The sequence below is a fragment of the Lepidothrix coronata genome, unplaced genomic scaffold, assembly GCF_001604755.1.
Source record: "Lepidothrix coronata isolate B3197 unplaced genomic scaffold, Lepidothrix_coronata-1.0 Scaffold44, whole genome shotgun sequence".
NCBI lineage: Eukaryota > Metazoa > Chordata > Aves > Passeriformes > Pipridae > Lepidothrix > Lepidothrix coronata.
In genome coordinates, this window is record NW_016690224.1 from 4,806,615 (window position 1) to 4,829,519 (window position 22,905).

The 22,905-nt window shown below is 44.2% G+C and overlaps 1 protein-coding gene across 1 annotated transcript in view; it reads right to left on the minus strand.

Annotated features, from left to right (window-relative positions):
• Window positions 1–22,905, minus strand: part of DEPDC5 (DEP domain containing 5) — a 43,509-nt gene that overhangs the window by 3,094 nt on the left and 17,510 nt on the right. The window contains exons 22-37 of the mRNA XM_017813945.1: window positions 19,957–20,022; window positions 18,468–18,624; window positions 17,251–17,411; window positions 16,091–16,208; window positions 15,749–15,916; window positions 14,694–14,913; window positions 13,832–13,965; window positions 13,366–13,474; window positions 10,561–10,623; window positions 8,840–8,991; window positions 8,011–8,088; window positions 7,447–7,579; window positions 6,491–6,599; window positions 5,979–6,203; window positions 1,955–2,124; window positions 846–1,017 (exon numbers count right to left, since the gene is read on the minus strand). Coding sequence (XP_017669434.1) covers window positions 846–1,017; window positions 1,955–2,124; window positions 5,979–6,203; window positions 6,491–6,599; window positions 7,447–7,579; window positions 8,011–8,088; window positions 8,840–8,991; window positions 10,561–10,623; window positions 13,366–13,474; window positions 13,832–13,965; window positions 14,694–14,913; window positions 15,749–15,916; window positions 16,091–16,208; window positions 17,251–17,411; window positions 18,468–18,624; window positions 19,957–20,022 — 2,235 coding nt within the window. The remainder of the gene's footprint in view (window positions 1–845; window positions 1,018–1,954; window positions 2,125–5,978; window positions 6,204–6,490; window positions 6,600–7,446; window positions 7,580–8,010; window positions 8,089–8,839; window positions 8,992–10,560; window positions 10,624–13,365; window positions 13,475–13,831; window positions 13,966–14,693; window positions 14,914–15,748; window positions 15,917–16,090; window positions 16,209–17,250; window positions 17,412–18,467; window positions 18,625–19,956; window positions 20,023–22,905) is intronic.

Sequence of the window (22,905 nt, forward strand, 5' to 3'; positions counted from 1 at the left end):
CTGAATTCGTATTTTGTGTCTCTTGAGATGAAGGAGAGGAACATAAAGGTGTGTGTGGGAGAGGACAAAGAAGGAGAGTGGGCTTCTGTGTATCAGAGTGCTATGAAAATAGTTCAGTCAGTGGGGCCGTGGTGACCTCGCAGCATATGGATTTGTCACATTTGTTTTACATTTACACCTGGACACTGGATCAAGGATTAATGAAAATATCATATTTACTATTTTAAAACAGAGCCTGTTGCTAATTGTCCCTTCTCATGACGCAATTTTACCTCTCTCTGCATGGGACAGAGTTCTCCGATCTTTGAGTTTCCACCTGAGACTTACCACAACACTGTCAGTGGGAAGGGCGAGGTCACACTGCAGAAAAGGAGATTGCAGTTTCTAGAGCTTAATCTCATGTGCAAACAGTCTAACCATGAACGTAACCATGGCAACAACAAAAAAAAGGATGGCAGTGGTGAAAGCCTAATCTCACTGAGGGGGAGAATAAACAAACACAGGATACAAATGCAGAGCAGCTGTGGGTCTACCAGCAAAACAGACTCAGAGTCTGTCAAAGGAACAGCCACTTGTCATGGGCTCCGTAAGGGTGTGAAATGTTAAAGATCACTGGGGAGACCACCCTTCCTGTTTGTTGGTGTTTCTTGCTGCCCACCTCACCCTGTTCATGCTGACTATGCTGCCAGCACAGCCTCCTCCAGCACCACCTTCCTCAGGGGGCTGCTGAACTGCAAAAACAAGTCCCTCAGCCACCTAATGCCTGGATGGTAAATGAGGTCCTTTGTGTCAGGCATGTGCCAGCAGCGACCTGCCTAGGGTAAAAAACAAGGACCCTTTCTTACCATCAAACAGATGCTCACTGCCCTCCTTCAGCAGGCAGCTCACGTTGAGGGGGATGAAGAGCTGAGCCCGAAGTGGGTCTCCGTACAAGTAACTGGGCAAAGCAAACGGGCCTTCCAAGACTGGGACGAGCAGGAACCCGCAGGAGGTGGCTTTCCGGTGCCAACCCTGAACCTGAGAAAAAATTCAAACAGTGAATCATACGACATATGTCATCTGACGAGGGGCACTTCTGTGCATGAGAGCAGCTCGTTCCCCAGGAATAGATCAGACATGCTCAGCTCTCCCCAGGCTCAGCTCGCTCCGCATGGCAAGCACACCAACGTCCTTGCAAGCGAAGCAGTGCAAGCACAAGGCACCAGGCTTTCCTTTTTCTGAAGTGCCACATCAATCAGAAAGCACTTTAAAACAGGACATTTTTCAGGAACTGATTCAGCCTACTTATCACCAGTGGCTAAACACTGCTGCTTTACTGGAACAGTGCAATTGATTTTAAATAAAAGCAAAACCAATTACCTAGTGCTGTCTGGCTGGGTGGGGTAAAACCTGGTGTTAAATAATTTGAGTTTTACAGAAGCTACAAAAGGGGAAAAAATGTCTGAAAATTAAAAAGTGAAACAAGCCACTTATATTTTCAGTTCAAAATGTTTTCAGCAAGTTAAAAACAAGCTAAAAAACATTGCTGAACAGGAAGAACACATTGCTTGGAAAAGCCTTGTTATGAAAGCAATTCCAGCGAGATTTAAAGTTTTAAGGTTTGGGGATAGAAGGAATGCAATGTGAAACAGATTCTTTTCCAAAGACCCAGATCAGGGCTTAAAATTTGCCTAAGGGGGACTTAAATTTATCACCTTGACCTGTGCTGATCTCTGCACACTGTGCATGAAACCCACTAACAGCAGAGCACTGCCCTGCAGACAGAAGGACTGTAGACAGTGTGATAAACACTGACCAGATGCAGCAATGCCTACAACCACCAGGAAAATTACTTATGGAAATAAGGGCAGATCCAGCCCACTGGCTCTCTCCTAACACTTCCCACGACAATGCCCCCAGTTGTTTAAGGCCAGCCGGGCGTTTCTGTGGCCATCCAGAGCACAAGGACTCTCACCATCTCAAAGAGCACAGCTGCAGTCACTGCCATCCAGTGCAGCTTGATTTCAAAGGCAGCATTCAGGGAGAAATTGCCGTGGTAATAACAACTGCACCACTCCAGCCGGTCCGTGCGGTTGTTCACATCCACGTCCAGCGTCACCGTCCGCTGCTCGGGCACCGTGGCAGCTACACAGCCAAGGAATGGGGTGCATTCGAAGGATGCATTAGACACAGGGTGGGAGGCAGGACAAAGAGCAGAAGAACCAAGATGAGCTATTTGTAATGAATTTGTCCTCCCATTCTTCCCCAGATATTTTTGGGCTGGCAGAATAGTCCCAGAATGCCGCTCATCCAGATCACCAAGGACAAAACACCTGAAGTATTTCTCGTACCAGGGGTAGGTGCTACAGAATCACTTCCCCAAGCAGGCAAAAGACATTTCAGCTGCAATAAAGAGAACCAAGAGTCCAGCAGCTAATTATGGCACCAGTTGCCTGTTGATTAAGTGTGGCTAGACAACATCTATGGCTTTTTCATACCTGTAACATTCCAAATATTTCTATATGCCCCCACCAGCAATCTCAACAGGGTGCTGTTACACAGGGCAGGAGCATTCCAGGACTTTCCACAGCTAAAGGAGATTAGAAGTTAAACTTCTTATTTCTTTAACCCCATATCAATATCCCACATTACCACAGTGCTAAAATTGCACATCCAACACTTCTTGTAAAAGCAGGAAAAGTCAGCCAAGACATGCAGCAGCCTTCCCATCACTGCAATACCTCCTAGTGCTCTGCAGCAAGGGCTGGGATAGTGCCCAAGATCCGGCTCCCTTTGTGTCCTACACCCCAGCATCCCAGTGAAGGAAAATCTCAGGTGTCAGCCGAGAGAGGAGGAGAAGCACAGCAAGTGGAAGTGACCTGGCTGGTGTCACACAGCAAGGCCAGGGACAGAACCCAGATCTCCTGACTCAGAGACCAAAGTCCTGCCATGAAATATGTTGTCACTTTCAACTTTTCTTTACAGAAATACATAATTTAACATTTCTATAGTGTTAAAAATAGACACAAAACAATGGGCTGCAAGGCCGCTACTGAAAAATGTTTGCCCTTTTTATTATTGCATGCACGGGGGATGGATGTTGTTATTTCTTGCTTAAGTAGAAGATGTGCACCCTTTTATGGGGTCAGCTTTTAAAATTATCTTATAAATTAATGGCTTTACGGTGTTTAAAAAAAAAAATTGAAGTTCTTCCTCAAGGTAGATGGAAAGTTCCCACCTTCACTTCTACTCCAAGTTAGCTGGAGACAGTTTTCAAGTTTATAAGGAAATCCTTTACACTGCTATTACTCCAGCTTAAACAGGAAAAAAAAAAGAAAACCACAATAAAAATGAAAGAAGATAATCCAGTTTTGTTTTATAAACAAGAGCCATTTCTATGTTCGGGAAATGTATCATCTGCAATTTCTGAGCTGGTCTGGTATTGTCAGACAGACCAACACCTTGAGTTTCTTTCTCTGGCTCCTTTTCAGTGGGATATCCCTGTGAGTGCAATGCTCGTGGTCAGAAGGTTATGGTGCCAATTTTGTAACAAAGTGTGTTGGAAAACATCATCCTGAAAGCTGCGAAGCCAAAGCAGCTCAGCCAGGTAGGTGCTGGTCATTAGCCAAGGGGTCAGTGCCACCACCACAGCCCAGTGTGCCACACCAGCACGCCGTGAAGAATGAGCTCCCTGCTCCCTTAGACTGTTCCTTTTGCCAGACAGTGCAGACTCCCTGTTAGGGCTGGAGCTTCTCTCCACCTGGTCTGCAGCTGGAATTCACAGGCAAAGCAAAAGGAACACAGTCCAACCAGGTGAGCTAATCCAAAATACATTAAACACTGATGAGAAATATCCATGTGTCTGAATTCAGAAGCTTCAGATTAGAACCAACGTATTGTGAGAGAATAAACTCTGGCTTCCATAGATCAGATTTTAAGAGGACTCACCTGCTTCCCAATTGTCTTGTGCTATTGAATATTTAACTAATGGTTTACTAAGCAAATCGGGGAGGAGCAGGCAGGTTATTCTCCAGTCACAGACTCCGCTACACACATGACTACAATTGCTAGTGCATGCACTGCTACAAATCAAAAGGGACAAGATTAGGTGTATCACAGGTCAGACTTCCACTGGGAAGGGAAAGGGGGTAGTCACTGGGCCAGCGATTTGGGAATTGGGAGGGATAAAGATTTGAGAGATACACGGAGCTTGTTCCAGAGCTCCCAATGCTTGCATGCAATTTTATGTCACAGCCTGACATTTAGGGAAGGTGGGGAGGGGAAGAATTAAAAACCACAACCAAATCAAGACCAAGAGAGGAACAAATGAAGTCACGTGGACCAGGGGTCATCTGGGTTTAGTAAAGCTCCTTGCCTCAGATGAACTGGTGAAGTCTGGGTATTTTGAATACTGTTTAGAAGAGGGACAGCATAGAAATGTCATTTAAGCCAGTTCCTTTTTAAGAAAAAACTTCCACAGTAGATTTTTCTACAAGAAACTATAATTCCTGGAATAACCAGACTGCATGTGAGCAATCTGAAGACACTTATCATTCATTCCAGGACTGCAAATTGGTTCAATAGCAGAATGGACATAATTCCATCTGCAGAGAAAAAGGAGCTACACAGCTGTGCAATAGGTGACATGCTGCAGGAATACACTCTTACCCTGGCTAGTGTCAAAGGAAAGGTAGGAGGGTACTGAGGCACTTTCTTGCTCTGTTCCTTTGCTGAGTCTCAGCCTTCTCACCTCAAAAAGAGGACAGGCATAGGACAGTGAAGGGATTTTCTTGGCTAAATAGCGAGTAAGAGATCAAACCACGAACAGGATCTGGCCCAAGTGCCTCCAGCCTCCACAATATTTCATGCCAGCCTACATTCAGGCTTCAGCTCTGGCCACAGAGCTAATGAGGTTGGATACCAGCCAAAGCAACAGATTTATCGTGTGACAGGGAAAATATCCTGCATATGTTGGCTTCAGGGAATTAACCATTAGTTCAGACTTCCTTTCCTTAATGCTTTCCCATTTCTGATGCTGTTCCTCTTCAAACAAGGCTTTCAGAAATACAATGATTACTGTGACTTCAGGTTTAAGAGATACTACACCAGCAGGAAGGCACTTCTCTTCAGAAGGTCAAATACACACAACAGGAGAACAGCAAAATTTTCTTTTTATCCTTAATTGCTAGGCCTTTAACAGATGCATCTAAATAAACCTGAAGTTGCAGTTCTATAGCAATGATTTTTCTCTTCATTTTAAACAGGGAAAGAGGAACAAAAGCAAGTGACTCAGGCTGGCCTGGAAATGCAACAAAAAGCTGACAAAGCAACACGGTCAGTCATGCAGCCAGTGTGTTTCACGGGCTGGTAGAGGCAGTCAGTGTTCTTCTCCACACATTATAGGACATTAGATACTAATAATGGTATCTTGCCCAGCAGCAAGATCTTCCTACTGCTTCCACACCACAGGGATCATTTGTAGCTGGGCTTCACAGACTTAATATAAGGAGTCTGGCTCTGGTTCAGATTAGCTAAGAAAGCCTCCAGCACATCACAGGAAACTTCTAACACATCTGGATCTCACTGTGGTTTTTGCCACTAGGAAGCAATTAGACATGTAATTTTAAGAACAGTTTGGCTGCTCTGCTGTTCTCACAACTTATCCCTCCATGCTCATTGCAGGTTGTGAAGAGTCTCCCTGTTTCTGCAGGGAGACAAAGTATTTTCCTTTCTAAATTCTAGAGGTTTAGAAGCATGAAATATTTTAAGAAATAGTTTTTATTGTACCCCAGTCCTCCACAGTAAAAGTTGCCTGCTCAGCCAGCGAAACACACCTCCAGCACATGAGAAAAGTCCACGTTCAAGACACATGTAAGGCCAGCATGAAATTTGCAGCTTTACTGCTGGTCCACGTGAGATCATCCCCTTGGCTGGCTGCTCTTCCCCTTGCAAACTATCCCCCTGCACTTCCCCAGCTGTCACCTGTGCTGTGCATCTACCTAAGAGTGCAGCTGCCTGGCTCCGTCCTCCGAAACTGCGGCTAAAGGAACTGTGCCTACTTGCATAGGAGGCGGGGCGGCTGGGCAGCCAGGGCAGGAAGAACGCCGGGATCTCCGAGTGCAGGAGCTCTTCTGCCACAAAGGCCACCTCAAACCACTTCCTCTGGAAGGCGGAGAAGTCGTCCATGGCAGCGGTGTGCCACATGGCAGGCTGCTGCATCCCCACTGCACAGGGCAAGGACAGCTGCAGTTAGACCAACAGCAAGGGAGAGAGGGAGTTCTTGATGGAAAAGAGGCAGGAGAAAAAATTACTTTATGTTTTCTGCCTTTTTTTTGGTTTGTTTTTTTTTTTTTTTAAACCAAACAGGCTGAGTTTCTTAGACTCCCCTTAGATCAGTGGTTTTGGTTGCTCCCGAAACGCATTCCTGCTGCAGCACCCATAAGAATCAAGTAAATCCTAGAGATTATGCAAAGGGACAGTGAGGAAAGTCTTGTAATAACACAATGCTGACCTCGGTCTGGTTCCTTGTCCACAACAATCTTGTAAAAATAAAAGCCATAAATAAAGGTTCGTAAAGCTTCTCCAGATGCATGGACAATCAGCTGCTCTTCCAGCATTTTCTGAACAAAAGGAGAGAGAACCGAGCAAATGTGATGAAAAAGTCACTCTTCCAGTCACAGAAAGAGGTTGCTAGAGAACATTAGGAAATAATTTTCTTTCTCTTGACATCTTTTTGTCCAGCTATGTGCCTAAAGAGAATACCAGCAAAGTTAGCTCTTGGTATTCAGTAAATGTAACAGCAATTCCTTATCTCCATGAGAAATTGTGTCTGACCTTTCCACAGATGTCTGCCTTCCTCTCTTACCCTGCTCTGGTTTTACAGATGGATTTGTAGGAAGGTAGGAGGTTGGAAACATTCTAAGTTCTCTGTTAATTGAAATGGGATCTCAGCAGAGGACTGAACTCCAAAACATTTCCAATCTTCTGCCCCTGACACAGTTCAATACAGAAAAATCCCTTGATGAACACAAAGAAATGTTCCTGCATAAAGTGTGTCTTCTTCAGCATCCATAACAGAGAGGTCATGTGCTGGTTTTTGTAAAAGTTCATTAACTAATGATCAGAAGGAAAACCAAAATCAAATCATGCTGTAGTGCCTCACAATTCCAACACAATGCAGAGTTCTGGATAAATACAAGCTAATTGGAGGTTATACACAGAACTGTCATCCCATAGAAGTGGAAAAAGATACTATGTATTACTACTGAAGGACATGTTGCTGTTTTGTGATAGGGCAGCCAAAAAATGCCATCATCACCTCATTCTGTTGAACAGTTTTCAATACCTATCAGTATAAGGATTTTAATAAACAACAGAAATTATTGCTATGCTTTCTTCTGCAATTCTACTTTCTTCACAGAGTGAGGTATTTCTGGCCCTCCACATGCCCCTGGATAGTTCCCTTACCTGCATTATGTCAATGGCCATGGCCTGGGTCTGCACACCCTCCACATTATTGACCAGCCAGTGCACAACTTCTGCACTGATGAAGCAGTACGGGGAGAGGCCCTTCTGTTCCGAGAGCAGCTGGATCCCTGTGCTGAATCACAGCATGTCACACGTGTTAACACACAGTGATTGAGAGTTCTTTTAAGTAACAAAGACAAAAATCACTGCTGGGGGAAAAAAAAAGGGTGGGTGGGGGATAAAATACAGGACAAGAAATGCACAAGGCCCACACAGTGACTTATCTTTGGCTTCTGGTAACAAGAGGAAGAGCTGACATTGACTTACTGAGAATTCCTGCTTTGACAAGATTCTGGGATTCTAATAATTGAAGTCTCTGCATCAATACTTGTACCTCAATTGCTATAAAATTCCTCATTAGGGAAACTGGAACTGAATAATAAAAGGAAGTTTAAAACTCTTCCCTGGCTGACATGGGGTTCTCCCCTTGGAGTGACTCCGTGCTTCATGTCCTCTGACAAAACATCTCAGCAGATGTAAAGCATATTTATACTAAAAACTTACGTGGGGTGTTTCATGGCTTCAAGAATCTCCACCAAAGTGGAGGAGGAAGTCAGAGCACTCGTGGAACACTGCTGAGAGCTGTAAACAGAAGCACGTTCAAAAATCAGGGAAGCTCCCAGATTTGTTCAAATATGTATGTTTAAGAGAAATGCTCTCTTTTCTCAACAATGACTGTCACATTTATCTCCTTTTTCATATCAAGAAGGACAGCTAAAAGCATCAGACCTTTATTTTCCCCCTGAGGCCACCAGGACATTGTTATAAGGACCCAAGGCAAACTGTACCACATGCAGTTGTAGTCAGGAGCAACTGAGAGCAAACATTTGGAAGCTGGCTTTTTTCTTTTTTACTGTAATATACAACCACAGGAAACAGGTGCTAATAAAGTTTATTTTCAATATTGCTTCCTCCTCAGTGTCTCACTTCCAGGTCAGAACCTCTTGGATTTCATCAACCTGCTCGATCCAATTAGACCTGCAGGGCCCCCCTTTGCCAAACAGACAGAAGATGTCAATTCAGAGCCTGATTTTCTGCTAACAGATTTCAGAAATGGAATTTCTTCATTTCTTGAAGAATGAAGCTCTTCTTGTGGGTGGGGAAATCAGGCCTTGTGTTCATTTAATTCTGGAAAACTGGGTTGCAAGGCTTATTTTACTACCACTCTCTCTGCACGTGGAAATGCTGCAGTAAGGTCTTGTGACAAGTGCCTCTACCACTGACAGACAGCACAGCTTGTTCTCAGGTGCCTGTTTAAGGGCCCATTCCTTGACACCACAAAGGGGCTGTAACTGAACAGCTCTGCAGTCCAGCACTGCTGGGATTTTCCTACCTGCCCTCTGCAGCTCCAGCTGTGCTGTATCCTGGCTCTGCAGCATTCTGGGCACTTCCCAAGGTCTGGGTGCTGCCCCTGTCAGGCACCTGCCCCGTGGTTATCAGCATGTTGCCATCTGAGGCTGCAGGAACTGACTGATCTATAGAGACCTGGGAGGAGTAAACACAGCAACATCTTCATGAAATTCATGATGTAATGCATTTCCCCCCTCCCCACATCATCTGTACCTCAGCTCAAGTTAGTTAACAACGGGCAATACTATAAGGAAGCACAAGCATATGCAGAAAGGATAAATACAGTCTTATTTTTGTCATCACTGCAGAGCTCCTGACAAACAAGAAATTCAAACCCCAATAAAGATGAGGATCACCAGCCCAGCAACGACTGTGTTGAGAGAACCACTGTCAAACCAACACCACCAGTCCCAACCTGACATTTTCAACTGTGAATAACTGTGATTATAAACACACAATGGACAGAACAGGGCACTTAATCACTATGGGTAAGTAGTAAGCATTTAGCAAAAATAGTTTCGACTCTAACTCTCAAAAATATGCAGATGTATCACACAGAATTCATGTTTCATAATGCACAAAAAAATCAGCTCCTCTTCTCTCCTTTCTCAGGGCAGTGTGAGCAGGCTGGTTGGCACCCACCCACACCTCTGTCGCCAAGACAACAGGAACACTTTCCTCCCGCAGGAACACTCACACCATTCCAATGGTAGACTGAATAGTTCACAAAATTAACATAAAATCGTTTCAGAGAGAACATGAATGCTGAAGGACTCAGCAAAGTACAGGCTGTAATTGCCATCTGTCATTAACACGGCTGGTTCAGGAAAGGCACATTATATAAAAGCTCGAGAGGTGGGGGAGAGAACACGAACAGCAGAGTAACTCCAAGTCAGGCTGGTGTAAATATGAGGGCTGCTCTGCTGTGATGAATCCACAGCACACACACAGCTCAAAATCACAAAGCTGGGAGTTTGACTTAGGTCTGTCAGCCAAGAGTCCTTTATTTATGCCATTTCTCACATCCCAAAGATCTCTAACTCCGCAATGGCAGATGTTTTTTTCGGGCAGCCAAAATCAGCAGATGTTCCATCCAATGTGGACCCCACAGTGCCCACAGCCAGCTAAAGCCACTCTCCCTCCTCAGAGCCACTTGAACCAGCAGCATTTTCTATGGACACGCTGTATTATTCTAATCCCTAACTGGTGTTAAGTGTACAAACGAGTTCTGTCACAATGACTCTTTGAAGCCGAGATCACATCAATATTTTCAGCCCTCAGTTGTTTAAGAATCCAAGAGCACAATTTGCCTTGGATCTCCCCAGAGCCACCAGTCAAACAAACACCACAGAAGAAATTTAGCCAAGAACTAGATGAGGGAGCTGTTGCCATTTTGTTCCATGAGGGAACATAGAAAACAAGCACTTACTGAAAAACAAAAACAGAAGCTTTAGTAGTTGCCATGACAGTACTGCAAAGGACAGTGAGACAGGGCACAGGAACATCCAAAGCACAGCACAAACACTGAATGGTGGAAGGAAATAGTTGCATCTGCCACTTTGTCCTGCTAATGCTGCACGTGTCCCTCTCAACGAGCAGATCTGCAAAGTAACACAGGTTCCCCACATGGCAAGCTCAGGACACAAATGCTCTCCATCACCTCAGTCCAAAGCCAGAGATGACATGAACCCATTCAAAACTAACCTGGGAGTAGAAGGTTGAAGCTGTTCGTGGGCTGCGAACAAAATCCATAAAGAAGGCCCCATCCTGAAGGCATCAGAGGAAGTAGGCCCATTAATGGCAACAGCAACAAGGAGTTGAAGAAAAGCAAATACAAAGTTGTGCAAGTATGAAATGACCACAGAGAGAAAGTATGAGGAGAATGCAAACCCCAGACCCAGAATGTCAGATGCAGCAGAATGCAGAGCATCAGGAGTTCTGACACACATACCATTACTTTCTCTCTCTGTAACAAGATGTTGCTCTCCCTTAGCACAGATGCTTTTCCAAAATTTTGGAAAAGCACATTGATTGGAAGCCAATTGAATCTACAGCCTTCCCTCCTTACTTCACAGGAGAAAGACTTGAGCTCTGAAGTATGTGGGTTTCCACCCCAAATGCAAAGCTGAATAGTGATACAGAAACCTGTACAACTACAGGTGTAATGACAGGGACAGGTGATTTTTTTTTTCAGTCTGTTAGTCATTCCAATGATAAAGAGGGAGAGGCAAAGAAGCTCTTTTCAGGAAGCACACTCTTCCTTGTAAACGCAGGTCTGGTATGGTGCAAAGGAAAGGGAAGAAAAACTCATCACAAAGATCCTTCCAACACTGTGTTTAATACCTTATGCAAAATTAAACAGATGCTGCCTGTGCTATGTTCCCACCTACTTGCAACCCTTGGGTGAATTTATTCCCAGCTGCTATTCCAAGATGTGTCAAGATTCTCTTATCACATAAGACAATGCAGTGAAACCCAACTAGATTTTCATTCCTTATTTGCAATTCTTTATTCTGTTCCCTAGGCAAAATATTTCTGTCTAGTCTGCAGTTAAGATGCTGCTTACCTTGGTACGTACATATAAAACATTTTCTGGAAAGAATCAATACCAGGGTTACATGGCTGGCAATTTACACAGTACCAAGCACCCTGGATCCACAAGGGCAAAGACTTCCCAAACAGATCAGGCATCAAGAGAACTCACTGTGTTAAAATCATACTGTGTTGCCCAGTAACTGGCTGAAGTGACTTGCCAATTCTACTCTGGAACAGAGTAAAGGTGGAGCCAGTGGCTCAGTTTTGGTCTGGAATAAGTCCAGCACTGAATAGCATCCTAGAAAAGCACTTGCTCCCTTGGCTGCTGGCAAAGCACAGCTGTGACCATTTGTCAGTACTTTGGCTCTAAGTCTGCAGACAGCCTAGAGACCTCCTAAAGGGCTGGGGCACCAGGCACACACTTGCTGATGTTCCCATGTGAGCAGAGAATTCCCTGACATGGCTACCTGTCCGCTGGCACCTTTCCAACAGGCATGAGCCATCAATTTGGAGATCCCAATTGCTTATCTCCCAGTCCCTACATGTAAATATTTACAGGAGTGTTTACTACTGTGGTGTGAAAGGCCCTCAATTGATATACACTCTTCCAGAGTCTCCAGTCAGCCTTCTAGAGAGGCTTTGGAATATAGTTACTTTTAACATCACTCAAGATGGCATTTGCTGGTAGCACAGAGTCTGTTAATTTGTTCCCAACACACCACTGTGCCATTGCTATGGAAGCCAATTTTGCCTTTTTCCCCTCAGAGCAGACACAACATTCTTCCCTCCTGTGTCCTAGGTGGAATTTTCACCAGTTTTACTGACAGAAAGAGACAATTAAGATTTCTGTTTACAAAGAAGGAGGTTGATTTTTCAAAATGGTAAAAGAGGAGAGTGCAAAGCCTGAACTATGATCTGGAAGTTTGCAAAAATGCCTCAGGTCAGGTTCTGCACCTACTTTTTCAGGTCTAGTACAACCTGCTCCAGACTCATCTGTGTTCTCAAAGCACTCTAATTCTACAAATAGGTGTCTCTTACAAACACGATCACTGCTACTCCATCACTTCAACTATCAATATCCAGATCTCCAGAATAACACAAGGCTTGTCCCTGCTGGTAGCAGAAAACTGTGGATGTTGAAACATTAAACACTAAAAGAAAAATACTGAAAGAGGTGGTTGATAGTGGTTAATCTGAGAACCTTTTCTCTGCAATATTTCCACTTTTGAACCCAAATACAGATTACACTTAGGTCCTGCATCTTTATTAAGCTCCTTGGTACTTCCGTTGAAAGACCTGCATGCCAGAACACAGAAAAAACCCCAAATATTTCTGGTTGGACTTGGAGGCAGAGTTCCTGCTCTCCTGGCACTCACAGGACACTTGAGAAGAAAGGCTGAGGGGTAGCACAGTCTTTTCTTAAAGTGTCTGAAGAAAGCTCCAGGAAGACAATTTTCCCCAGCCTGGAGTCCAGCCAGTGAAGGAATGACATCTGAATCACTTCTAAGGAACACATCCTCTCCTCTGAGCAGAGGCAAGAGACTCAAGTTTCTGCTGTTAAAATTCCACTCAAATTTCACACAGTCACGGCCTAGAGCTTGATTTTGCTCTCCAAGACACACACAGATGCAGACAGGACTGTACTGCTCAATCTAACAGTCCAACCCAACTGAAATGAAATGTGCTACTGGAAAAGAAAAGGGACTAATTAGCAAATAGCCCTTAAATCAGCAAAACACATTGAGATAACATCCCAGGGATTCCATATCACTGTCACAGTTACAGAACTGAAGGAAGGTTGTGCCCCAGCTGCTTCTTATGCCCTTGCACAGAAAGGCCAGTACAGGACCAGCCCTTGCTGGATTAGAGGGTAAGATGTGGTATGATGTAGCCATGTGCTTAGAAAATTAAATCTTTGATTATTTGAGAAATTATGTAAAAATGGTAGCTAAAGAAAGACCAGAAAGTCTTTACCTTACGAGGGCTGTCCATATAGGTGGGTGTGATGGCAATGCTCCCACTCTCCGAGGGCTGCCCAGAGCTCTTCCCAGAAAGCATTGCTGCTTGCTGCTCCCCCAGAGTCCTCAAACAGAAGGAAGGAATCCAGAGTTTATTCAAACACACTCTGTGTCAGCTTCCACCTGAGGGCAACTGCTGCAGAGGGGCACTGCTGTATTTTCAGACATTTGCCTTCCCACACTGAGGCACAGAGTCAATCCAACATCCCATAAGTACCTTTTACCCCACATAACAACACAGACCCCTGAACTCACTCAGTTTTGTTATGCATGTGCAACGCTAACTTAGCACTACAAATATTAAATCTCTTGTGTATTTAACATAACATGAGGCAGAGTTCCCCAACTCTGCTTTAGTCAGCCCAGGTGGAATATGTAGGAAGGATGTTCTAGTGCTCTTCACACAGCCTGTAGAGACTCACTTCTGACTGGCTTCCATCTGCAGCAGAGCTGAGAGTGCTGAGGTTCCTTTCTTCCCAATGGGAGGTCCAGACTGCTCCAGAGAGTGGGTGGGAATTGGACCAGCAATCTGCAAGCCTTTCATGGCAGATCCTTTCTAACAAAGAAAAAAATGGAAGCACAGACTTAGTCAAGCTACGCTTAACTAGTAAGCAAGAACACAACCTCATGTCAGCAAGGCTTTATTAAGTACACATTTAGTATTGTGAACTGGAAGAAAATTTGATACACACTAACCAGTTTCTCATCATCCTCTTGAAACCACTGTTCACCAGGAATTCACCCATATGGTTCTGTTTTCCCAATCCTTTTCCTAAGTCTGCAGCACAGAGCCAAGCCAGTCAGAAGTTCCCAGCTACACTACCTCAGAGATCCCTTTTGGCCAGTTATCTGCATCCCAAGGTGCAATAACATTCTCAGGCTGACCATCCTGCAGCACAAAGCACGGCGCCTTTGCAATGAGGTGGCATCAGACTCGTGGTAAGAGAAGACCCACAAAGATAAAAATAGAGCAGCAAGAGGCCAAGGCCTGGATGGCTCTGCTGTGCAGTTCTCTGAGTGAGAGCTGTTCTGAGTCTGGTTCCAGCATGGGATACCCATGCCAGGTAAATATAACTAGTTCAAGAACGGAAAGGTGTTAACAAGCACAAACTATCTAAAACCAGACACAGCACAGCCCTCAGCTCTGCCCCGTGTGTATGGATCACCCATGGACACAGGCCACGGACCCCCAGCTTGCCTGGGGTCGGCTCAGGTCTCTGCCAACGCTCCACGAGGTGACTCAGACCCGGCTGCAGTCTCTGACCCCAGCACGCGCTGACTCACCCGGATCATCCTGTCGGATCGATGGCGGCGCCGGATGCGGTTCAGCCCCTCCACGAAGCGGATGAATCCGTCCAGGAGCTGCCACTCCTCCTCGTCGGAGCGGGGCCTGTCCCCGTACACGTCGCAGTGCGTCTCGCCCTCCACGATGCGCTTCGTGGCGCTGATGCAGGCGGGCAGCAGCAGGAACCGCGTCCTCCAGAACTTCAGGGACTCGATCAGGCTGAAGAAATATGGAATTCAGGACACTTCAGCGGTTTTCCAGGAAGGATCTCACACAATCTAAAACACACATGTACCTGCTGGGCATTCCAGAGAGCACAGTGACTGGGTCACTCTGCTGCCCCTGAGTCAGAACAAGCAGGTGGGCAAAGGAAGGCTCAGCACTACAAACGTCAGTGGGAGCTATTAAAACACTGATATGCAGAAAACAAGGCCATTGTACCATAGACATATATTTTCTTTCCTGTAAAAGAGAGGATGCAAAGGCTTTCTCTCTAAAAGTAAGCAAGTAAAAAGGAATTTCAAAGGTGCACATTAGCGTAGGAGGCATTTTGACTGAGACCTGAAAAGATGACAAAGACTGGTTTTGTCATCAAAAAGGCTATTGATGCTAGTGGAGATATTTCACATTTCTAATAAGCACTGTGCTCTGTAGCTTAGGAGTAGGACTGCAGTCAAGCCTAGTACTCAAGCAAACCTCCAACAGCTTCAAAATACGTGGAAGCTTTTGAGTCAGATCCAGAAATGAGTAAGAAGCCAAGAAAAGCATCTGTGTGGTACAAAATGCCATCATATTTCTTTGCATTTGGAAGAAAAAAAAAATTCATGCTGAATTTTGTGATCAAGACTCGGTCTCAAAGATCAGATAATGCACCAGCAACAGAGTGAGGTTCCTACAAGGCAACAGCTGCTACCACCAGACAGTGAAAGCAGGCCAGATTTTCTCCCTGGAGTACTGAGCATTTGTGGGTCGAACTTGCTGATGAAATTTTAGGTCAGAAAGGAAAAGAGGCAATTAGGACACAGAATAGTCTGGATGGAGAAGGAGATCTCACCTGAAATCCTCTGAGCCAGCAGAGCAGATATACTGATCCAAGTAATTCCACTTGTACTCTTCTAGTCTCTCATGGGAAAATTCTACCCAGCAAGAGACAAATTCAGAGTCAGAGTGTGAGGGGCACAAGCTGTAGGTGTAGTTTATCTGAGCAGATTCGTATGGATACCTAAAAGATCAAACACAAACGTTAATCTCAGTGTTATCAATACAAGTGCTGCTCTTTCTTCTCCTAAAGAGAAAGAAGGTTCTACAGTATATTCTTTCAAGCAAGCACAGACAGCTGGAAAAGAATGTTCATCTGAACATTGGCAGCAAACTGCTCAAGCAGAGAGATACTCACTTGGGTAGGTACCGAGTCACAGTGATGATTTTGTCTTTCAAGGTGACTTTGTGGAAAGTACGGCCCATACTCAGCCAGTACTGATCTTCCTCCTCAGCTCGATTTCTTGATACAAGACCTAGTTGTGAAAGGCAAACCCCTTTCAGCTTTTTGCACTAGTCAGATTTTAACAACAAATTGTACCTATAGACTCCAGAATTGGAGTCCAGAATTGGGCTTCTGAACTCAGGACAAACTCAAATCCATCTTTCGGGCCACATTTTTAGGAAATACTTGTACAATGAGTCTTTTGTTCTTACAGTTCAGGTTTGTTGGTATCATGACCAAAGAGGAGCATTCGGGATTCACGTGCCTCCCACATGGAACCCTCTAGTCAGACCCACCAGGGAACAGCCCCAGTGAAGTGTTGAGCACCTGATGTGATGGGAAAGCTGGGATCCACTTTCACTTCCTCCCTGTGCCTTATTCCTGGAACTAACCTCTTAAGCTTGACACATAAGGTAAGGAGCCTTGCTGCTCATTCCCAAAACAGAGATTAACAATGTATCCCAATTATGTGTATTCCCTGCTCTAAGAACACTGTGTCATGCTGACTTACCTAGAGAGTATCCAGGGGAAAAAAAAAAATCAGAAGTCAAACAACAAGTCAGATTCTCTCCAAGGAATATGATACTCCCTTAACCCCCCCCAGTCCTCTGGGGTTTAACTCAGTTTAGCTGACTCATGGTTTCAGGACAATGAAGCTTTGCCTTGGACCTCCATAGCTATTCTAATGTTAGAAAACTGCCTCCAGATACACACATGTGGAAGCTTTAGGTCTGTCTTCTTCCAGAGATGTGCTCTGCAGTCACCATGTGATTTGTGTTTAGGAGTTATTCACCCAAAGAGCACTGAAGCCATTGTTCTTTGGGTTCACCATCATGAATATGAGACCAGTTTCTTAATAAAGCTAAAAAATCCTGCACCTGTCCCTTCCCGGTGCAGCCTTTGTGCTGCCCCAGACAAGGCTCTCTCCCTGCAAAGACTTCCATGTAACATCAAGGAATGACAACAAAAAACCAAAACAGAGGGCTTCACTGAGCACCTGTGCCTAATTCAAGGTAACTGGGACTGGCAGCAGGAAAGACAAAAGAGGGAATTGTCAGTCGTGGGTCACTCACCTCGGCTGTAGAGGGGACTGCTGCTCAGGGGGGGTGGCACGGCTGGGGCCGGTTTCTGTGGCTTGGGTTGCACAATAATTTGATAGCCTTGCATGAGGCGCTGACAAATAAACTCCTCAAACACCTGCTGGGCTGTCATCTGCACTCCTTCCTCATCCCTCCTGGACACAAAGGGCAAGCAGACCACAATAAGGAAGCTGACACACACCTACTCTTAGCTCTTCGCTTCCCAGCTGAGGGTTTGTGCCCGTGTAGGGCCCTGGGCAGTGCCTGGGAACACCTGCCTGTGGGAGCAGGAGGGAAAACGGGCACCTTTGGAAATCAGCTGTGTGATTCCCCAGAGGTGAGTTTTCCAGCACTTTGCAGACAGTCTCAGGGCAGTTTTTGTCCATGTTCAGCAGAGCTCAGAACTGCCAGTGGGCAGCAATGCTCCAGCCTCTTCCACAGTGGGAAGCGAGAGCAGAGAGGGATTAAAGACACATCACTGTGGCATCTTATTACAACTCCTTCTGCTCTGAACTTCACCTTCCCGCTGCAAAGGGACATTTGACATTCCTTTTAGGTGTTTCTTCATTAGTCCTGCTACTCGTTATGTATTATTTCAATCACTCTGACTAGTATTTTTGTTTTGTGCCCATAAAGCAGCAACATGAACAGGTCTTTTGATGCCTTACAAGCTGTGGAAAGTCTGAAAAATGCTGAAGACGATGAGAAAGCTTCAGTAAAAAAAACAAACCAACTCTATTAAAGAATAGTTACCACAAACCTCTGAGACAAGCTGAGAAGTTCTATTTATCCTACCAGCACTGTTTTCCAGCAAGATTCCTTAAACTAAATATCCTTGAGAGTGAGGATAAGCATCTTAAACACTGCGTGTCCACGTACATTTGCTCATTTAGTGTTTCCAAAACACTTGCTGGAAAATACATTAACAAAGATGACAGCTTGAGGTTGGGTATTTTGATTGAATACAACAACAGAAAAGAGATGCAAAAATTTGTGCACTAATTCTAACATAAAATCTACAGGACACCATACTGTGGGATGGTAACATTTGAAAAGGTGCAACGTTATCATGGGAAAAAGACAAATCTAAGTATTCTGCTGCTCTGTTAGGAATTCATCCTTCACTTGCAGGGGTTCCAGTGATCCTCTTCCATCACCTGCTCCTTAAGCACTTGGATTCAAGGCATTTACAGAGAAGGTGCTGGCCAAACCTGTCAATGTCAGCCTCTGGGAGCAGGTCATAGCAACCCTCCGTGTAATCGTTCTGCAGGCTCTGGCGGTCCGGGAAGTAATCCGTGGTGAGGGGGAGACAGGCCGGAGTAGTGAGGGATTTCCAGTCCACTCCAACTGTACAACAGAAGCCTGGCACTACGGGGGGAGCAGACAGCGTCAGAACTGCCTCGTTGTGTCATGGGGGGCACACAATGGGGGCGTGGGGGGGCACCCAGGAAAAAACAGGGTGCAGAGGAAGATGAAAGGAGTGTGTGAAGAGGAACGTTAGAGCGAATGAGGGACAAAAAACAGGGTTGGCGTAAGGTCAACAGGGACAAAAAGGGGGTGGAATGGGAAGGGAAAAGGAAAATAGGACGGGAAGAAGGGAGGGAGAGAAAGAGACAGAGTTTGTTAAACAATGCAGTGCACATGCTGCTCAATCCCATCATGCAAATGGCATTCACAGTTAATACACTTAATTGTCTCTTGATTGAAAGCTAGAGCTGACACAGCCACTGCCCTTCCAAATTACAGCAAGTCAGGTGCAGTTACTGATTATTAAAAAACAGATCAACATTCTAAGTCTGAACAAGAAAATCAGACCAGCTTTGCATCCTAGACAACTGCAGAAGGAGCTGGAGAGGAGGAGAGAAAGAATGACAGACCAGCCACTTTCTGGAATAGTATAATAGCAGAAAAGGGAGCATTTCTACAGTTATAAAAACAGAAGACAGATCCAGAGGGGTGGGAAGACCAGAAAAATAGCAACTTGGAAAGGAATCCTTTCCCACACCCTTTCCTAGAGCTATGCTGCAGTTTTGAGATTACAGAGATCTAAAATGAGACATTTAACTAAATTATACCAAATCATCAGCTCACCACTGCACTGCATTCTGACCTGACTCAAACAATCTGTATCAAGGCCTCATGTCAAATACTGATTCTTAACTTTTTGTCACAGAGATCCTACAGACAGAGATTTATTTTACTGTAGAAGTGTTAACACTAATGGCAGGAACACTGCACAAGAGACTAATACAGGACAGACTGCTGTGAAGAAAATGTTTCTCAGGCAGTCACACACTTGTTTCTGTGTGAGGTAAAAGCAGATATTTCTCAGTAAACAGTACCAAATGCAGAAAGTGACTGAACTACTTCTGCTTCAGTGAACTGGTGCCAAACAAACTTTTCATACTGAGAGGCAGAGATGAGTTCAGCACCTTTTTGCATAATAGTCTGGTAAGGAAAGAATTTCAGATGTAATGCAACAACCAGCTTCACAAGAGCTACAGAACTGCAATCCCAGTGAGACCCAGTACAGGGAGATCCTGCAAATTACTGCAGGGCAAAATAAACCACTGCCAAAAGCCAAGGAGGCTCCTCAGTTTCTTGCCTGCCACCTCCTGATGCCTCTATATATGAACATGCCCTTTCTCTCCCCATCTTCCCACCTAAGCAAACTCTCTTCCAAACCTCCCTCTTGCTTACTTGGATCTGGAGAGTTAGAGACAGCATCTTCCAAGGAATCCTTGTTCTGAGTTTTGAGGTTTGTCCCTACAAGAAAGAAATACATGTTCTATTTTGAGCAATTATCCACTTGCCTTGAATTTCAAATAAAAATAAATCAAAAGCATGCTGGTGTTTTAAGATACAGCATTTCTCTGCTTGGGAAGAACTCAGGGTTCTGTACAGCAGAGAAAACCACAAAGTCAATTAATGAGGAAAAAATATATCTTGGATCAAAATTTGGACATCTCACTAGAAGTGCTCAGTAGCTAAAAAACAAGCAAAAACCACCTCCAGAAAATAGTAAAACACATCTTGAAAAGTAGATGTCAAAAAAAAGCAAATAACAACAAAAAAAGAAGTCACCTGAAATCATTTAGCTTCATAATCTCAAAGGTATGAGGAACAAAGTACTTTCAAATATAATCAGTATCCAAAGCCAGATTTTTTTTAATTGGTTTTCACATTTTATGAACAAGTTAAGAAGAATTTCAGAAAACACAGGGGAAGCAAGAAAAGAAAATATAACAGACTTTCACTGGGGGAGAAGAGAACCCATATATAAGGTTCTAATTATCTAAGACTCTAAAGAGTCTGAGTAATTTATGAAAACCATAATACAGATTTACTCCAATTCTACATTTTTAGGCATAAACTACCAGTACATATTTCATCCCTCTACCAGAGGGCAGGGAAGAAACAAAACAATTGATTTTCAATCAGCAAATACAAACTATCCTTGCCAGGCTAAAGATTTTAGAAGTATTAATTAGGTCTTCAGTGCCCCTAAATAGGTTCAATATATTTATTACAGACTGTTTAAAAATACCATGTTCTGAAAAGGCAGCAACTTCCATTATGTTTCAGCCTGTAAGATACACCTTGGTCCATACTTCAGTAAGAAAGAATAGTAAGGAAGTTGTTATTTATTGGGAAAGGAGATAAAGTGATAGAAATGCACAGTTTTTGAAGAAAATTCAGCTTATACTGACATAAATAAAGACTAATAAGGGACCTAATAAAAGTGAAAACTTAAGTTTTGATTGGGACTTAAGACACTATGATTGCTCCCATTCTCAAATGACTTTGTTCTAAGCAGCCTGTTAACCTGGAAAACAGAGACTAAAACTGCAGCTCAGTGAAACTAAGCCAGCAGGATGCTGTGGCCCCCCCTTGACCAGTTGTTCCTAGTCCCCATGTCACATCTGTCTGCTGTATTTGCATCCATGCTTGTGTGTTTACAGTGCAATAATCCACACAGCAAAGACAAACCCACTTGGAGCAGTTCCCTGAGCTGGTACAAACAGCTGCTGTGGCACAGGAGAGAAAATGAGCAACTAAGGAGACAAGAAAAATTGCTGCCTTCAAACCATTTACCAAAACACAAATTTCAGGAAGCCCCCAAACATTTCAGAGGAGCGGTTTTTTAAAACTAGCTTGTGTGGATTTACCCAGGAGATTGGTATCAGCACCAGAGCTGTTACCCTCTCACAGAAAGGGTGGTCATCTGCTTCCATGGTGATGCCAGGGAAACAGTGGAGGAGCTGTTCTAAGTGCCATTCACCTCTCACCAGCTCCTGATGCCACCTGCCATCCACTTCGGGAACTGCAACAAGATTATTCGCTATCACCTCCCATCTGCGGGACAATAGAGACAAACCGCCAGGGAAGTACATGGGGTCGTTTTTCACTCTGAAGCCCGTGATGCAGCAAAACGTGCTGCAGCAGCAGAGGAGAACCATAAATCATATTTTTGGAAATTAAAAAAAAAAACCCAACCCCAAAACCCCACCCCCCCCCGGCTGTTTCATTTCACAGGTGACTCAAACCTTAAGGGAGAAAGCCAAGTCCCCAAGTTCAATCAGCAAGGCCCAGAGTGGCCCCTACAGATGGCTGGGGGCAGTTAGGGCAGGTGCTCAGAAAGGCTTCCACAGGGACACAGATTAACTTCTGCCACATCCCTGATTTATAGCCCATCTACAGACACAGGGACTGCTGTACAATGCAAGCACCTCCACCGCCAGGATATGCTCTGCATTTACGTTGTGCAAACTGCATCCAGCTGAAATGCAGTCTGGCAACTGCAAGAACAATCAAGGTCTGTCTGGAAGGCAGAAAACAAGACAAACAAAGCCAAAAAATTAAAGGTATGCAGATGAAATTCACAGAAGGAAACGACAGAAAATCACTTTTAATGTGACTACGTGAACACAAGACGTGACACCCAAGAAAATTGAGTGGTTTAACTTCTTTATAGCTCTGGAAGGTGTGAGCACAGGGGAAACAAAGTTGGTTTAATCCAATGTAACTCTGACGGGTAAATTAAAAAAAAAATATCTCTAAATTGGTTTTGAGAAAGGAACAGAAGTCTTGAATGCTCTGGTCCAAAAGATGGCATCTTTTTGATCGCATGTCCATGAAAGTAGAGGGTAGGCCACAAAAAAACCCCAGAGAACACAGCAGAATGTTTAGCATGGACTATTGTTCCACTTACAGGGTCCAAAAGAAAGGTTGAGAATTTCCACTAATTCAGGTGTGTGTGTAAGGTGAGAAAGAGACACTAATATTCAACTGAAAGTACAGACGTGTCTTCTCTCAGAAGTGTGTTGAAACATTTTGGGCTGTGTGAACAACATTTAGCATAAGCAGCACCATCTTCAAAATGCTTAAAATCTGGAGAAAGTGCATTTGTAGACACTGATAAGAAATGCTGGAAAACACTGAATCCCAGAACTTACCATGTAAAATAAACCTGCTTTTTTACAGTTTCTCTCAAAACCTAGATGTGACCAAACTTCATTCTTTCCATCAGCTTCCATATGTAATATATATAAATATATATATACACAAACAAGTTTCTTCCTCCAGAGGGGTGACAACTTAAGGCAATGCCACAAAGAAAAAAAAAGTTCTGAACAGCAGTGCATATTT